The sequence below is a fragment of the Ictalurus punctatus genome, chromosome 5, assembly GCF_001660625.3.
Source record: "Ictalurus punctatus breed USDA103 chromosome 5, Coco_2.0, whole genome shotgun sequence".
Lineage (NCBI taxonomy): Eukaryota > Metazoa > Chordata > Actinopteri > Siluriformes > Ictaluridae > Ictalurus > Ictalurus punctatus.
In genome coordinates this window covers 7,004,818-7,023,649 of record NC_030420.2, presented here as the reverse complement: position 1 = coordinate 7,023,649, position 18,832 = coordinate 7,004,818, and the positions used below count along the sequence as shown (strand labels likewise).

At 41.9% G+C, this 18,832-nt stretch overlaps 1 protein-coding gene across 7 annotated transcripts in view; it reads right to left on the bottom strand.

Annotated features, from left to right (window-relative positions):
• Positions 1-329: 329 nt before the first annotated feature.
• The window catches only part of prdm16 (PR domain containing 16), a 173,936-nt gene continuing 155,433 nt past the window's right edge, over positions 330-18,832 (bottom strand). For 3 of the 7 annotated variants that reach the window (XM_017467078.3, XM_017467081.3, XM_017467084.3), the window contains 12 exons: positions 18,294-18,495; positions 17,996-18,143; positions 17,486-17,639; positions 15,571-17,092; positions 15,333-15,420; positions 12,933-13,102; positions 12,707-12,784; positions 8,624-8,793; positions 8,257-8,428; positions 5,903-6,124; positions 4,803-4,974; positions 330-4,040 (listed from right to left, as the gene is read on the bottom strand). In XM_017467078.3, the coding sequence (XP_017322567.1) occupies positions 3,906-4,040; positions 4,803-4,974; positions 5,903-6,124; positions 8,257-8,428; positions 8,624-8,793; positions 12,707-12,784; positions 12,933-13,102; positions 15,333-15,420; positions 15,571-17,092; positions 17,486-17,639; positions 17,996-18,143; positions 18,294-18,495 (3,233 nt within the window). In that variant the 3' untranslated portion in view covers positions 330-3,905. The remainder of the gene's footprint in view (positions 4,041-4,802; positions 4,975-5,902; positions 6,125-8,256; positions 8,429-8,623; positions 8,794-12,706; positions 12,785-12,932; positions 13,103-15,332; positions 15,421-15,570; positions 17,093-17,485; positions 17,640-17,995; positions 18,144-18,293; positions 18,496-18,832) is intronic. The other 4 variants (XM_017467079.3, XM_017467080.3, XM_017467085.3 and 1 more) reach the window with 4 other exon arrangements.

The following is an 18,832-nucleotide window of genomic DNA, read 5'->3' as shown; positions in this document are numbered from 1 at the left end:
CAGAGGTTCCCGGAGTACTTCACAGAAATGTTATTCATGTCAAAATTCAAGCAACAATGAAGACACAGCTGAAATGAAGGTTGGAATGGAGAAGAAGAACCAGACAGGTCTGGAAAGCTCCCCAGAAAGAAAGAAAGCTACACTGAGCTAGACTTCATCAGATTGAAAGGAAAAGACGATCTGAGACATGTCTTTACTTGGTTACATGAACCAAGTCGACTGTGGATGCAGAAAATCCTGATTTAATCATGTTTCAAGACAAACACACACACACACACACACACACACACACACACACACACACACACACACAAGTGAAAAAGGCAGAATTCATATAAAAAGCACACAGGTTTTTATTGCATATCAATTTCATGTATAAATTCTTCATAGCATTGGAAAGATTACATTTGGTATACATATCTATTCTACAGAATTAACATCAGAATCATGTCTTTTTCCATGAAATTTCTCTAAAGTACATCTTCAATAATCACAAGCATCCAAAAATGAACTGCAATTATCAGAATTTTCATTATTATTCTACAATCCATTTTTTTTTCTTCTTCTTCTCATTATTTCTCTCCCACAAGCATAATGTTTAAATGAATAACCATCTGCCTGTTGCAGGTAAGGCAGTTAACAGGACTTAAAGTCAAACCTACTAACCTAACCACATGTACAATAAGTGCATCTACAAATTCAGTATTTTTTATGACCTTTTTTTTTTTCTTTTCTTTCGCCTTTTTAATTTAAGATACACATTTCACAAATGGACACCATTATGACCGCTAAAACACAAGTCATGCACAACAGTTTCTTTCAATAAACAGAACAGAAGCGATATACAACTCATATCCAAATCAAACAAGCACCATCTATTTTCAAACCCATGTTTTAAAACGAATTCGCAGACGAATGCGACGGTTTCTTTTTTTTTTTTTTTTTTTTTTTTTTGAACACTATACAGTTTTTCGAGGAACCATAACGAATTATGGTTTTACGTTTGTTTTGTGTTGTAACAGTGTGTGTGTGTGTGTGTGGGGGGGGGGACGACACACAACAACTTCCATATCGAGACCAGTTTGTGACCATTCGTTTCGTTCGTTGGATCGATTTACTCCACCACCTACAGCGCTTGCTTATTACAGTAGTATGTGACATCATGAACCTTCGACATATGCAGTATGATTAAATATCTCCAGCTAGGCCAGTTTTAAGTGGACAGCTAGCTACCATGTCAAAAACTCAAATGACACAGAGACGCCATCTAGTGGCAGATATCTATAACAGTGCCCTGTAATAGTACAGAAGCGAATTCTTTCTATTGAGGGTGGTACACAATGTGTGGTTCATAATGTTTAGCCTAATCTGTGACACAATGTTCATGTATAAATTGTGGCTGAAGTGCTTGATTAAAACCAAGTGGCTTTATTTGGAGAACTGGGGAGAGGGAGGGGGATCAGAAGCAGTACTTAGGGGACAGATGAGGTCTGAGAGATCAGGAGTGCTGTGTATTTAAGTGCTAATTGCACACATTATACAAAGAGAGTAAAAGAAAAGGCTGCGATGGGAGAAGTAATAACGACAGATCCGACTTTTTTATTTTATTTTTATTATTAATTTTTTTTCTTTAATTGCCATCCGAAGAAGAAAAGTAACGCTAGAGGTTTGACACATTAGCAACACATTGAATCTATTCTACACATTCATCATGAGCTTGTGTTTAGTTGTTGTCTTTATTTTGTACGATTCATGCGCTGGATTCACAGTTCAGTAGAGTTGCACGAGGACTCCTGAGTCCTGGCACTTGGGGTAACATGCGTGTTTTTAAGGGCTGTGCTTCCTGCTCGAGCCCGAACTACACTCGCATATCAGCGTTAGAAATAGAAATTTCCCAGCTCACCGTTTGATCCTGTTGATTTAATCCCATTCCAGCCCCTTCGATTAACAGCAGCTGCTTATGTTTGTAAGAAATAAGATTGAATAAAAAAAAAAATGAGAGAGAGACAGAGAGAGAGAGAGAGAACACAACACAGTTGCATTCAAGGTCCACGCTTCTAGCTTTGTGCTGATGGTTTGTGGGATGATTTGGATTCGTTTTGGATACAGTGGCATGCTGTTTCCTACTCAACACACAGGACTGGAAGCTGTTCGAGAGACTGACACGGCCATTCTTTCGCTGTATTTAAAAACGGGCAGACTAAAACCGAAAGCAAAACTGACTATAGCAATACAAATATAATGCCCCACCATTCAAGTGACCTGATGCTTTAATCAAAAGATTCATTTAAAAAAAAAAAAAAAAAAAAAAATTCCAACCATTTGTTCAACATCACACCCTGTATTTACAGTTTGAAATGGTCGAGCGAGTGAAAAATAAAAAACAAACCTCACAATGAACACGAACAGACTGGTGCCGATGCCAAAGTTATAAATAAAATAGTTGATTTTGTCATTTACATTTTGGCATACCGGTCTCTATACAATATCCTTCAGAGCATCATGAGATTAAAAGTCTCAGTCATAGATTTAACTACAGGGTGAAACTGGGTCAGTTTTTCTTTTCTTTTCTTTTCTTTTCTTTTCTTTTCTTTTTTTTTGTCTAGAATATATTTTTTTTCCTATAATGATGAAACAACTAAAATAAATAGAAATCAAATGCACCTCAAATCAAATACATAGACTGAGCAGGCGATACGAGAGCAAAAAACAAACCCCTACTAAAACAGCATAAAAATAACCACTGGGAAATAAAAATAAATGATTGTCCAAGAAAAAAAAAAAGGGTTATTTGGCACACAACACGCTTTGCTATGAATTTCGAAATAATTTTGTACATCTTACAACATTATCATACAAATTTGGTCCTTCACTAAATAATTATATTAACAATTTAAGCACAGACGTACTCGAGAGAAAACAATACTGTTGATCGAAGAACAAATCACATACAAAAAAAAAAGAGTGTTTCGAATGCATGAGAACGTTGGGAGGAGAATAATTTAACGCTTCAAAAAATAAAATGGCAATCATGACAGTAACAAGGTTAAGGTGATATGTTGAGTTGAGCAGCCATGCTTCTGTTCTACCACTCTGATGATGATCAACACAATCAAAGAGGAGGGACGTGATTAGCAGTGGACGGGATTCTGTTTATTTCTGTGGCTCATCCGTTTGAAAAAATATATATCGTGTTAATTCTGATCCGTTTCGTGAATTAGTTCTACAGTGCAGTTTATGGAGACATCTAGAAGACACATAAAGCTGTTCCGCTATCTGTTCAGACCCTGTCTTGGTACGCTGATATGCGCTCTTGTGGTTCGAGCGTGCCGCTTCATGGAATATAGTTTGGGGACTCGATCGGATCGGATCAGCATACGTGACAAAAATACCTGCTGTTTCCTTTTTCTTTCGTCTATCGTCACTTTAATAAGCATGGCTGTCCTAATGAGAAATGATGAATGAGACAGATTTGGGATGTCACGGGGATACATGGCTTGTTGTTTTTTGTTTTTTTTCCAAGACCGAGTTTCCGAGGAAAAAACTGCAGATTGAGCTTTAAAACAGATTGTACAGAGTGGAGTGGTCAGTCTTTTGTCTCTCTGTTGTGGGAAGGAGATATCTACAGCTCTACTGGTTCAAGTCTCTGTTTCAGCTAACAGTCTTTCAGTTAAGCTCCTCCCGCTTTTCCCAGTCGAAGTGGTGATTCATCTACTGTAAGCATCACTGGTCTTCATGTGCTATTGTAACACATGCATCTCCTTCATGGTGGTCTTTACCCATTCCTACTGCCCACTCTCTCTCTCTCTCTCTCTCTCTCTCTCTCTCTCTCTCTCTCTCTCTCTCTCTCCTCCTCCTCCTCCTCCTCTCCCTCCGACCACTCCTCATCTCCTTGCTCTCTGGGCTTAGATGTGGTTGAGTGGGTGAAAGGAGCTGGTTTCTGAAGGGCCTCCTCCCATGTTCAGCCAGGCGTCTAGTGAGTTCTGGGAGGTTGGATGCAGGGGGTTGTTCTCCGACAGAGAGAGCATCATTGCATAAGCCTGCGGGAGGTTGGGGGCACACATAAGAGCAACATGTTTAACCTAGTAGACTTTACAAAGCATTGCAGATCTGATTCAAACCTTTAAAGGAGCAGTTTGTGATTTTTAGAGCCCTCTGCTGGCTGTGAGGTGAACTGCAACCGCAATAGAGAAATACTGACATGTCTCCTTTGCCCCAAAGCCCCTCTGTTGAATCTAAGTATGCATTTTGTATGGCAAATTCAAAATGTACTGGATGGGGGCGGAGTTCCTTCCAGAAGTTAATGTTAATGTGAAAAGACGCTTGAAATGATCATTAAAGATACATTATCTGGCAATATTGCCATATACAGAATGTAGAAAATCTAAAGATTACAAACTGCAACTTGCATCACAGAATATTATAAAGAAAATATATACAATAATCAATCGAGGCACTTTGCGTAAGAAGTTAGCAGTTTTGAGTCTATATGGTGCTACAGTTAGAAGACAAAAAGGACAAGTGTTGGTTATTACAATGTTATTTAGTTATCCTATGGACATTAAAATAGAGGAAGGATGTAAGAAACAGGAGAGAAAGTTCATTCTTGATTCTTTTCATAATGCAGTATATTATAAACCTAACTTCCAGAATGTCTTACAAAAGCAATCCCTCTATAGCTGATGGTTCTCTGATAAACCTCTAACTATCCAACCCTGAATTTCTCAAAGTTAGTGAGTCAGCATATTGACACAAATGAAGTGACCCCACACTTCGTGCCTTAGGTGGGTGCAAAGGCATACCTGGGTTTTAGCCTGCCTCAAGAGTGTTTCTTTCAGCGCCTCAGACTCTAAGGAGGTGTTAAATATGTCTTTAACGTCAAATGGCTCGTCAGCAGGCTTATGGAGCTCCAGGCCCTTTGGAAAGCCAGGCAGAGGCTCCAGATCTAACAGGCCTGCATCCTCCTCAATACACCTGCACCGGGAAGGAGGGACGAGGGGTTGGGAAGAGGGGAGGGAACCCTCAGTTAGCCAATCAGAACGGCTGTTGGAGCCGGATAAGCCGTGATAATGTGGCGCATGCACATGGTGTTAATGGAGGGATGGCGTGGAGTGATGGTGTCACAAAGTGCACGTGCAAGCAGGCAGAGTAATACACAACCATGCACAACTAGATACAGCTGTTAGTTTCAACCAAGTAATCTCAATATCAATCTGTATTTTTTTTGGGGGGGGGGCCCTATTGGCGGTTTCCGGAAAAAAAAAGAATAATTTTCTTTTCCTGTCTTATTTTATTTTGTATTATTTACCTAAAAGCAAACAAGCACTACGTAGAAGAGAGTTATTCACAATAACAGGCTCCCTAACAGGTTGAGCAATTTCAGTACTTCCATTTTAATAAGAGGTTTAGGAACATTAGAAGGTTGCCTTTTTTTAAAATTATTATTCAGCATACCAAAAACAAAACAAAACAAAACAAAAAAAAACCCTGAGGACTCAGGCAAATAATATACAGTAGTGGACACTGCAGAGTGGACTGCTGTGTTGAACACTAGTCATGTTAGTGTTTGGAAGTAACGTTAGATTTGGGATAAATATTATTGGAGGAAAAGTGTGTCAGCCTGTAGTTCATCTAGATTCATCAAAAAGAAATGATAGAACCTTTATTCTTGTGCTTGTAATGCAATCAGACTCATCTCTTACAAACATATTAGAGAATATGAAAACCAGCAAATGCAGCGAAAAAGAAAAAAGAAAAAAAAAGACATCATCTGGTGCCCACTTTATGTCTTATCATGCGAATAATTTACTCTTCTTTCCACATATGAATGGTAGAGTGCTCGTATGGACATGAAAGATGAATGCGATCTATTCAGGTGAGAAGCGAAGGTGATCTGTCTTACCTGCGTGGGTGTTCGTAGGTCATGGAGAGCGGAGCGGCTTCCTCGTCATCGTCGTAAGTGCCTTGAACCATGGTGGCGGGAGAAGTCATCTCATCCTGGGACTTTTCTGTTAGCGAGCCTTCCTCATCTTCGTCGTCTCCCTCTGCCTCCTCTTCCTCCTCCTCCAGCTTGGAGTCCGTGACGGCGTGGCTCTCAGGACGCTCGTCCTCCGTCATTTCCGACCTGGAAGAGTCCCAGATGAAATACGGGTCGAGATTATTTGGCTTATGATTTAGTTCCGTTTGTGTTGGCTTATACGGTATAATTAAGAAATCCTGAAAATGTCCTAACAATGGTCTCTATTAAAAACCAGGGATGGTAATCTATTAAAATCAATCAAGAACTAACATGACTTCCACATCTTTCATTTTGCTTTTTTTTTTTTTTTTTAATGTACCTGCTGAGCACAGATATTACATACAGAACTGGTATTGAAGTCTAGATTTGGCACAGTACACTGAGGTTTTACTACTACAACATAAGCTCATATATATAACTAAATGAGCTTACTCCATCTCTCCTCAGATGGACTATTTTAGCTTCGGAGGCCCGTGATGGCAGATCTACTGTCATAGACCGACTGCCGAATATCACCACTGCGTACCATGTTCCAGCCACCCAATTACTATCCATCATTGCTGAATGACCTGTGATTTCCCTGCCAGGCCTTAGCCTGAAAACATGCAGGGCCCCCGAATGACAAACACACACATTGTGTAATTAACGACAGACGTTTTTGGCAATGATAAATTAGCTAATCCCAGAAAGGCGAGACGGGCCAGTCCAGCAGGGTCAGATCCAATCATCACAGCCTGTCTTGCTGCCACAGAGTTCCACAGAAAACGGCTGTTCTGCAAAGCACCTATCAGCACCAAGCCGTTCCATTACTCCTCTCTCACTTTTACTCGGTCGCTCTTTTGCTCTTTTCAAACCTTCCAGTTCTTCAAACAGTCATGAGCTCACTGCTTTTACAGAGTCTGTCCCCGCAAGTTGTTTTGCCTTCAGAGTAGTCCATCGGAGCAGACTATAATGACAAGTGTTCAGGAGAGAGGCATCAGCTGGCTATGTGAGGGGTGGACTTATTGAAAAAAAAAAAAGGAAATGGGAGACTCAAGAACGACTGCTTGTTTTCCATTTTCCGTCGAGCTTAAATATCCCATAATCAAATTGGGCCCTGGCTCAGGAGAAAGTCCATGGCGTGCGGAAGACATTGACAGGCCTGCCACAGACCTGCGCTTTGTCTCTCAGTCTAAACATGTCAGAACACTGTTTGCCTTAGCTGGAGGGAGGAGATGTGGGGCTCCATCAATGTAGTGCACAGATAAATGCCTCAATCGGAGGGTCCCCAGGGACGGCTAAACATGAAAGTCTGTCTCAAGCCCAAAACACCCCCTAATCTGTCACGACCAGTCAAAGAAGGCCAGACCGGACACACTACTTAACCACCAGTGCCCACCTCCAACTCTAGCAAATTCTCATTCTTTTCCCAGAAAAGCAGAAGGAGGACAGACAGAAAGGAAGTGTGGAGGAATGTGCTGACATCTCCAACAGACTGTCACGTCCGTCACAACAGAATCAAAGAAACGAAAAGAACCAGATGGAATGACAACTAAATACTGAGGATGATCGAGAGACAAGGAAATGAATGATGCAAGGAGGACTCCGAGGAGCAGTGATCCTGCAGCTGCCTGTCTGTCTCGACTGCAGCGATTTGCAGTGAGACAGAAAACAGAGCACTTATTTGAATTACAGATATTAAAATGCCAGGCTTGCCGTTTCTAGACAGGGACAAGACTATTGATCCCAGATGGCAGAGTGAGAGGCTTTCATGTGTCTGGATGAGGTCGGGATATCAAGGCTGAAATTGGGCAGGACCATTATATGTCATAAGAAGAATTCGTGCATCTGTGTTTTTATTCACACAGACATGGCAGAACTGCTTCGCAGAATATTTCTTGAAATCTGAGTGATTTTAGCCGGCCAGCTCTGAACTCAATGCACACACACTCGTGTCTACTCAGCAATGATATTAATTGGTGCTCCTGATCTACCCAGAACATATATGGCTAAGGGTATTTTCAGATATAGGTCTCCGAAATGTTGCACCTCCTTCTCTGCCATTTTAAAGACAAAGTTGTGCGACCAAATGTGCACATTTAGGATTGCATAGTAAGCACATTCCACATGCAGCCACTAGGGAGCAGGCTTGAACCTCACAACAGACTTAAGTTTAAGACTCTAATCTTGCCTGAGTTGTGCTCTTGGTTACTATAGCTTCCAAACACAACGGGAATGTGCGTGATATGCATTTCTACCTTTTCTCTGAGGAGCTGCAGGCCTGGTTCAGCTCGCTATTGGAGATGAAGTTTCTAATCTCTGAGAAATACGAGTCCTCTTTTTCGTCTAAAAGTGCGTGATTGTCAGGTTCGGAGTTTGGAGAGGAGATATTTGTTCCCAAATTTGAGAGAATCCCAGAGTGCTGGCTCACTGCCACACAAACAGAACAGAACAGAGAGAAACAGACACAGAGGTTGTTACGCATTGTGTTTACAGTATATAAACCCACACATAAATATATCATCTATTTCACAGCACCATGATTATTTAGGCCTGTATTATCTTACAGAAGTTTGGGCAGGACAACAGAGCACCCTTTGACTAGTCTGGAGAGGATATGTTTACCTGGGATATTCTCATGCTCGTGTTTCTTTAAGTGGCGGTCCAGGTTGGTCTGCTGACCGAAGCAGCGGTTACACAGGTGGCACTTGAACGGCTTCTCTTTATTGTGAATGTTGCGAACGTGTCGCTGGAGGTTGGACGAGATGCTGAAGGAACGGTCACAGTATTTACATCTGCAGGCAGAGAGAGAGAGAGAGAGAGAGAGAGAGAGAGAGAGAGAGAGAGAGAGAGAGAGAGGGACAGGGACAGAGACAGGGAAGCGAAGAGGGGGGGAAGTAAAACAGAGAATTAGAACCCTAAATGAGGTCCCTGTTCAGCTATATAAACAGCAATCACTAGCTGTAGAATGCCTCAGTATAAACATGGCCAACACATTACAGGCAATTGGGCTCTTTAGGTGGGGACACATTTGTCATTGCAGCTCTGACAGTGAAATCAGAGCATAGGCAGCACTCCTCGCCTCCATGTTTATAAAAAAAAAAAAAAAAAAAAAAAAAAAAAAAAAAAAAAAAAAGTTTCTTTAAAGCCGATTTTAAATGACTAGGGCCTGTAGTGGGAGTCAGACTCACTGACATTTATAAATATGTAACTTACAGAATGAAGGTCCAGATATGACAATATAATTTTAAAACACACATAGTCACAGCCGTCTGATGACTTGTAAATGTGCCTAGTGAAGCGACTTTCTTTCACAGTGTAACATTTGGAGTGAATTGAGTTACCCTGTGAATTGTATTGTGCTGTGAATTACTCCACCCTGTGGCGAAGAATGGCACTGCCTCTAGTGTTAACACGTAGGTGTACCTAGAGAAAAGACTACTGTAATACCATGGTGGTTCTCAAACTTGTCCTTAGGGCCCCGCAAATGCTTCACGTTTTTGCTCTATGCCTGTGATGTGTGTGTTCAGTTAGAGCACAAATGTGGACGGTCTTAGGGGCCCAGAGGACTGTTTTGAGTGCTGGCTTAAACATCTTTATAGACTTCTCTCATTTATACCATAAAGGAGATATGGCTCCAAACAAAGCTTCCTGCAGTACTGATTTCCCAACTCAGACTGAATATTTATCAGAATGTTCAATTATTCTAAACAGGTTCTTTTTTTTTTTTTTTTTTTTAAACTACGTAAAAACATACAAATATTTCCAGAAAATTGAAAAGACTGCACATTCCACTAACCTAAAGTTCTTTTTATTACTGTATTATTAAGAGGATGTTCTGCTAATATAAAATTGTTCACCGGGTCGATATGTAAGTTGTTTTTTTTTTAAATCGACCCATTTCCTCTGTGCAAAACTATTTCCCAAACAAACCGAGCTTCTTCGTTCCTTCCTTGCAAAAGATGAATGTGATTCTAATTTCCTCTCTTTTTTTGTTCAGCCTAATCATTTAAATTAAAGAGAAGTCTACAGTGTATTAACTAGAGCATTAACTTACTATAGCCTGGATGGGCACTCTTCAGTGACTTGTGTGTATAAGTGTGTTTCTGGCACTGAGTAACTAGCCCTGAGGGCCACGGCTTAGGCTCCTCTAGTACGTCTCTTTGGCCTGCTTGTTCGCGACGACAGCCCATCCAGAATAGGCCGGAGAACATCAATTTAATGTGCTGATAAACAAACACTATGGCGAGGTCGTGTCAAGCGCCCCGCTGGACAGTGGCCCTTTTGTTGGGTGGCCCTGCTCGATCTGCACTCCTGTGGCTGGCTTGCAAGATTGACTTTCAGGCCTAATTGCTTTGGGAAAATCACTCGTCATCAAGTGCTCAGAATCAAGATGCAGGCCTCTTTTCATGTTTCAATTTATTTTCACGAGTGTGTGTGTGTGTGTCTGTGAAGTTCCAGACTTGGTGCATCATGGTTCATAGAGAATGGTAAAATGCCAAGACAGCATTCTTTCTAATGGCCTTTTCTACCCCCTGTTTGGTTTATTTTATAAGCCTGTCCAAGGGGACTTTAAATTACTTCATCATCTTTGAGTTTTTCCTCCAGTGTTACAAGGACTGTACATGGAGCGTTACAATCTGAATGGGGTCTTTCAATGGTCAGCACTACTGGGCCAATTTCACTGCAAAGAGTGGAGGCGATAGCATCTCGAGCAAGGCAAATAACCTACTACAACGAAGCATGAAGACGGCTGAGTGCAGTCCAGCTCTGATACTGGCCCGCCTCAGCCTTATTTCCCTCAAAGCGGGGAGGGGAGATGATGATGATGATGATGTCTACCATTTGTTAGGGTAAATTGTTTCTAAACGAGCTAATCAAGGGATTGTTGTGAAGGAGCCAACCATGCAGTGACCATGTCCCATGGGAGGCTCTCTATCTCGCCGACTGCTTCCACAAAGCACAGCGGTAGACATGTGGGACTCAGAGAGGGGAGAGATTTTGTCTGAACCCGCTTTCGCTTTCCCGGAAAACAGGGCCTTAAATAAACTTCCAGGAGGTATAACCAAATGAAAAAAATATACATATTACATATTATATATACAAAACAATAAACAATTTATGTACATTTATAAGAGCTAAGTATTACTTAAGTATATGGTTGGACAAAAAACAGAAATTGTAGTTCTTTTATCATTTAAAAAACGGCCTTCCTTATGAGGCCAGAAAGGAAATAGTGGAGAGTGCATTTTTTTTTGTTATCTATAATTGATTATAGTGTCCTTTTTTATATGCATGCGGCTTCATCTTTATTAAGGAAAATGGACGAAGCGTTACGCTTTGTTTGTGGTGCAGATTCACGTACTCATCACTGTATACTATATGAATCATTGGCATAGACATCGTTGCATCATAAGAGGAAATTGCATATGTATATGTTCATTGCTAAGGCACTTCTAGGTAAATTGTCCTCTTACATTTTTAATCTCTTAACTTTTTATATGAATAGTTATTGTACTAGATCTCTATCACACATTCGGTTAAAAGTTCCAAAAGTATACTCGAATTTGGCAACCATGCTATTTTCTTTTCATGCTCCCTGGGCCTGGAACGATCTCCGAAATGTAGTTAAACTAGAGATATTGCCACCTCTGAGTACTTTAAAATGTCTTTTGCAAACGCTGTTAAAGGAGTTGTGTAAGTGCTTTTCTTGATTTGACTTTTTTGAGTATTCTTGTTTGTGGTTATTTCTGTGTGAAACTCTATGCGTTGCCATCTTGACCAGGTCTCCCTAGAAGAAGAGATTGTGATATCTCAATGGGATCTTCTTGGTTAAATAAAGGATAAATAAATAAATAAATATTAGTCTCTCCAGATAATAAGCCCTTTCATTTTTATTTGGACTTTTCCAAAATCGTTGCATGAGTAGTTGATGGTGCATGAAGCCAGTCTTGCTTCATGCAAACTTCTTATCTGTTCTAAAGCCCCTTAAACGTCACCTCTTTTGTGAACCCAGAGTTGATCAATCTGACAGAGAAAGGAAAAACTGGCCATCAAACATGCAGCTTTGGGTTAATTTTCCTCCATTAGCCTGATGCTCTGCTTAAGGCCACAGCATCCAGAAAATCAAAGTCCCCCTCTTCAGAACACCCTCATTCTCACAGAATAGGCTGGAAGGTTGCCAAATCTGTGATAATTAAGCTGCTCTATAAACAGTGCAAGGATGTCTCTAGGGCGCTATTACAGGCCAACATTGTCCAGAGCTTGCATTGCCGCTTTAACTCCACAACATCTGCACAGACAGAATTAATCTTCCTTCGCTTTCACGTGCTCCCATATTTTTTCTTTTTTTCTCTCTCTCTCTCTCTTATTCAGTCTTGCTAGGGTGTCTCTGTATCTCCAGCAAAAGGCCTGTAGCTTGTGCTGAACAAACAGCAGAAATGTTCCCATTTATAATAGGGTGTGTTTGTGTCTGTGTGTCAGACAAGCTTGAGTGAAATATTTTCTCTTGGTTTTCCAAAATAGGCATGTCACAAGCAGGAGTAAACTGCTCGATTATAGAGCGATGGTGACACTTCAGTATGTTTGGATTGGTGGACTGTGCAGACTCGAGTGGCTGAAGTTACCTCTATGTGTGGTTTTGTGTTAGGAACAGAAATGGGGACAAACATTCAGGGCTTTACATCTGAGTGGTTTTGAGAAGCTTACCTGTAGGGTTGCTCTCCTGTGTGTGTTCGTAAGTGCCTGGTAAGATTAGCCGACCTGGGAAAGATTTTCCCACAGTACCTGCAGCAGAAGAAAATGGGACGTGATACAGTGGATCATGAGCATAGCCGTTCTGGTTTATACATAAGACCAGTATGCAGATATGTTTAGTAGAAATTTAATATGGCTTTATTGAAGCTCCAACCTGAGAGAAATGGATGGTGCTTACCTGCAGGCATAGCGTTCTTTGCCTTTGCGGAGGATAGCGTCAGACAGAGAAGGAGGAGGGGAGCGGAAGTTGAAGAGGTGATGTGAGGAGTGCTGTAGCGAATTGGGAGCGTCCAGTTTCAAAGTGCCAAAGTTCTCCAGCTTCTCGGTCATGTTCTCCATCGCAGACACCTGAAAAGAAAAGAGATCTTGATAAGATACATACCTTTTTTTTTAAATGTCGGGTTGGGGGTATGTCAGGTCTGAGTGACATATTAAACACTGCAGTGAAGTATAATGAATCTTTATTGGTCACATATACATTACAGCACAGTGAAATTCTTTTTTCTTCGCATATCCCGGCATGTTAGGAGGTTGGGGTCGGAAGTATGAAATTTCAGGAGAATTAAGCAGTCTTATTGGTAGTTTAAGAGTCTCTTTGAAGCTGTACTAAAGCACAGTAGGAGTATATACCATTAAACCTGCAGAAAAGACATGCTTATGTTTAAGGGCAGAATGTGTGAGGTGAAATTTTGCTTCAGTGCATGTGAGATCCATGTCAATCTTAATGGTGTTGGTTCTTAAAGAAAGTCCCTACAGAAGCTCTAAAGAGAATGACATTTTCCCTGACTGGGGACTTCCCCTCACTGCTTTTTAGGGCACTTGCACCTATAGTCAGAGCACTAATACTGACATCTGAACCATATAGGGGCTAATCTTGCACCGCTTTCCATGGGAATTGAATGCTGAATTTTGTTGTTGGTGAGGTTGCCTTTCATTAAGATTAACCATTATTTCGGCTTGTAAAAATAACCACTAGGCCACTAGTGGAAAAAACTACTACGGCCTCTTGAAGATATTTTGTTGTGTCCTGCTACCTGACGAATACAATAACTTAGATGGTGGGGGCTGTGGCAGAGAGTAGGGGAGTTTCGCATCATTACGAGACAGGGCGGAAAGCCGGAGGAAGCTGTATATCAGAAGGTCGAGTCTTGATTGTGCTGTTCAAGAGTCACCTCCCTGACCTATGCCACGTTAGCAGCCACTCGAGCAGCCCCCTGGGAGCCCCCAGCCCTCCACTTTGTTCCCAACAAGTCTCAGAAAGAAGCCACTGAATGAGCTATTCACCTCCGAGAACGGTAAGCGTACAATGCAGTTTAAGATACCCCTCGCTGATAGCCCTTCCCCATTAGACACAGAACAAAGGCTTAGCTATGTGTCTCGATGGCCAAAAACAGCTTACATCCTTCCTACATTTAGAATATGAATAAACATGGAGACAGACACACTGTCTCAATTTATTTATTTATGTCTGAGTACCTTCATTTCGTCACTCCACCAATTAAACATGGGCAAAAGCTTGGCCAGTGAATGTCTATTCTGCTGTTTATATCTTTAGATAATAACTAGGATAATATTTATTTTTAGTCCTTTATTTACTGCAGAACTACTTTCTAACAGTTAATCAAACAGCAATCAGTATCAATGATCCAAATAAATTCAATTCTTTTCACATTTATTGTATGGGTGTTGTAGTCATTATACTGTATTTGTGGGGCATGCATCTGCTATACATGTCTTTCACTCCTCCCCATTGCATTGTCAGGATATAAGGTGCATGGGAAGGACAGTAATCATAAACAACTCCTCAACAGCTGAAGCGATGTTCTCGCTCTAACCGGGTCTACCCAGCTGTCCTTATGCCACCCAGAGGAGCGCAGGCTGGGAAGGAGAAGGGAGGTGGATGAGAAAATGAGAGAGACAAATGAAGAAAGAAGGGCTTGGGGTGTGGGGGAGGCGGCTCTGCATTGATAGAGAACAGATTTACAGGGCAGATAAGACAGTTCCCAACAAGAGAGGCCATTCTCCTGCACACAAACACAGGAAGTGTCTGATGGACATGAAGACATTATCTAGGCGGCCAGAGCAAAAAAAATGGTAGGAAGTTATTTAGCAGTGGGCCTCAGAGTAGAGCTACACAGAAACAATGCTCTGACTAAACTTAGCGGTGCTTTAGCACTACATGGGACAACTCGCTCCAATTCAAAAGGTCATTATTAATAATATTTTCATTTTATCATCACATAAAAGGTGGGCAAGGTATGAAATGCTACCAGAAACAATGAGGGATTGTTTTTCATAGCAGAAGATAACAAACTGTACTTTATACACTTTTAATAGCGGAAAGGTCTGTACACTTTTCAGATAATCGTAAATCTCTGATCAAAATCTAATCCAATTAAAATGCACTTCTACCATAACAGGGTGCAATTTCATACAAAACTGTTCAATAGTAGGAAGGTTTAAACATTAAGATAGAGAGCAATGGATAGAACAAACAGATTCCTTTTTTTTTTAGGTTCTACATCTCCGTGGTGATTAGGTGGTGTTACCAGAGATCACATATATGTGTACAAGATACCTGAGGGTGGAAGAGCAGCGGAGATGGTCTCAGGTACTTCTCCTTCAGTGCTCCTACAGGATCTATCAGCTTCCTTTTCTCCACCCTGCTGGACAACAACACAGAGGGTTACGTATGAACGAAGGACATTGCTCCGATCCTTTGCCTGGTATATAAATCTAATACCAACTTGTATCACAGAGCAGCAATTTGGACCGACATCCTAACAGTGTACTGTGACCCCCTCGGATGAAAATACCTGTAGATGGGATCCATGAAGAAGGGCGAAGGCTTGGCGTAGTGGAGCGAGGGCTGCTGCTGAAGAGGAGGCTGCGGAAGGGACACTTGCTGCTGAGGCATCTGGGGCTGGTGGAGGTTCTGAGATTGGTTCAGCACTGGATGCTCATCTTTAGTTGGCGTCTTGCAGTTGGTGCTATGGACATGATTCTTACGCTGCTCGTGTGTTCCACCGTTCTGACTGGCTCTGCTCCGGCCTCCAATGCTCAGATCAAGAGGCTGATCCTCACCACTGGGAAGAAGTGCACTAGAGGGCTTGACGGAGGGTGGAAGGAAAGGTTTCACTTCCTTGGGCTTGGTGGTGAGGTCAAAGGGTGACTCTGCAGCAGTGGTGGTAGCCATTTTCTGTATGTGCTCACGAGGTGATTTGGGTTCTGGTTTTAGGAACATGTTAGGGTTGAGTCCTCTGTCTGTGAAAGGGTACAAGGAATGTGGAAAGTTGGGTAAGAACTGAAAGGGGAACATGGAAGGGTAAGACAAGGAGCCCATTTTCTTCTCCTGCAAGCCCATAAAGCCTGGCCCAAAGTACTTTTCAGCAATGGAAGCGATGGCTTTGATAGAGTCGGTTGTGGCAGCAGTAGGTGGGAGTGCCTGCTCATCGGGTGGAGGAAAGAAGGAATGCTGGGAAGAGAGGAAAGGGCGATCATGAGGAAGGTTACCTGAGCTGGACACTGACACTACACTGCTGTTGACCTCCTCTTGTTTGCCTTCCTGTCTGTGTTTCCTTCGACTCTTCTCTCGCTCGCTCTCCGCCTCGCTGTCTAGATCGGAGCCAGAAACTGTGCCAGTGGTGGTGTCTAGATCAGTGCCGCTGGTGGTATTAACATCCTCTAAATCGCTGCCATCAGACATGTCACTCATTTTTACCTTATTCTTGCTGTCTGACATGGACAGTTCCTGCTTAGACTCGCGATTCATCTCTGACTGGCTAAGGCCACTACCTGCATTGCCATTGGTGTTGCTAACAGATGTGACCATTGAGAGAGCAGGGGCATCAAGGGGACTATGGGGAAGCTTCCCATCTTGACTGTTACTCAGTGGACTCTTTAGTAATGGGCTAGGGGGTAACAATGTGGGCCTAGGATACAGTGATGGGGGAAAGATCCCTGTGAAGCCATGGGAAAGCGACGGGAATGCAGGAGGGGCAGTAGAGAAGGGCAGGCCTGGATGATGCGGCCGAGAGGGGAAGTAATCACCGAAGCCAAGTCCACTGTGATTCAGGCCAGGATGCGGCTTGGACTTGCCCATGATAGGACTGGAGGTCATAGGGATGCCTGGCGTGAATATGCCTCCATGACTATAATGGTTCTTTCCCTCGCAGAAGCGCCGATGCTTATTGAGGGAGGAGGTAGTGCTGAACATTTGCCCACAGTCCTTGCACTTGATCTGGGTGCGGCAGTCTGCATGCATTCGCTTGTGGCGGCACAGGTTGGAAAACTGGGTATAGGACTTGTGACACACCTCACCTGGTAGAACACACATGCCTGATTAATTCTATTAACATACTGTAATTAGACTCATCAGGCGAATTCATTATCAGTATAAGCAAGTTATTCATGCTGTTTAACATATCAAAAATGAAGTATCTGTTACAATTAGATTCATCAAATACATCTAGAGTATTTACAAATCAAATACAAATAAACGGGCAGAGTATACATGTATTTTGGCTATCTGCACAGGGTGCAACAAAAGAAAATATGCCTTTCTTCCAACATCTGTCAGAAGTGAACTTAAAACACAAGGCAAAAAAAAAGCACAGGAAAAAAATACGACGGAAAGTTCCAGAATTTCTTTAAGATGGAGCTAGCTAAGAGACCTTTGGACAGTGGAAATGAACCAGAGGCTTATTAAATCATGCAAACGCATGAACTTACACATGAATGGCTTCACACTACTGTGGATGTGCTTGTGCTGCTTGAGACCTGAGGATGTAGCGAAGGTCTTGCCACACTCAGGGCAGGTGTGGGCACGGGCACCGACATGCTGTGAGCGAATGTGGCGCTGCAGGTTACTGGGGTCTGTGAATACCTGCAGGAAACAAAGAAACATAAACCAGATTATAAGCATTGCCAAGCATGTGCTAAACATGTGAAGAGCATTTTATAGAGACACAATCCAGTACACTGGAGGCAGAAGCATGTACGAAGAATCATTTTTTGGAAGGAATACAAACATGCACCGGCAATTTGAATACCTTGTAATTACAAGACGGAATGCCAGAATTGAAGATCAACTGATAACGATATTATTTTAGCAAATACTACTGACACTACACTATATTTATGCATAGAACTTCCTAACTCTTGTTACGTATTATCGTTGATTTGACCATTTTATCGCCATTTATATGGTTTATCAGCTCGTTATCAAACTGAAATTAGTACCTTATCACAGTTTTCACACTCGAAGCGCTTGCCACTGTCGTGTGACATCTGATGACGAATGAGGTTGGACTTCCAGTTGAAAGCTTTAGGGCACTGGTCACACTTGTACTCCCGCTCATCTGTGTGTACAACCATATGCTGGCCAAGACTAAGAAAACATATTAAAAACATCCACATCAACATTTCATTTCAGGAATTCGCATTCTTAGGCAACATATTTAGGTTTTGGTTTTACAAGGTAACTTGTAACGTTCAAACGTTCAATCACGTTAGCAGCTAAGTGGCTCCGGACACTGACCTATACTCGCTGGGAAAGATCTTTTCACAGTCTTTACACTCGTGCACCGGTTCGTCGTTGTCGTCCCGCTCCTGTTTGAGGTCTTCGCTTAACGAATCGAAAATAGAGCTGCCGGTGTTGCAAGAGTATTTCTGGTGCCGTCGCAACTCCAGCTTTGACGAGAAGAGCTCATCACAGTCTTCACAGCGGTACATTTGCTCATCTGAGAGAACATGCCAAATTTACTGCATAATCATCAACTAAACACAATCTCATCTCATCTAATCTCAATCATTTTTCTTGATAAAAAAAAAAAAAAGATTTTCAGATTTCAGCTAGGTCTTGAGAAAGAATTGTAATTACGCTTAAAGATAAGCATTAGGTAAGGCATTTCGTGAATTAAAGGACTGTGTCGCCACTTCAAGAACATGACAAACTGACATTGTTTCGATAACCATGTCGATTACTTCAAAATCACAATGAACACAGGAAGTAGTAAGAAGTAAGAAGTAGGAAGTAGGAACTGCCAAAAAAAAAAAATAAACAATGGCTTTCCGGTT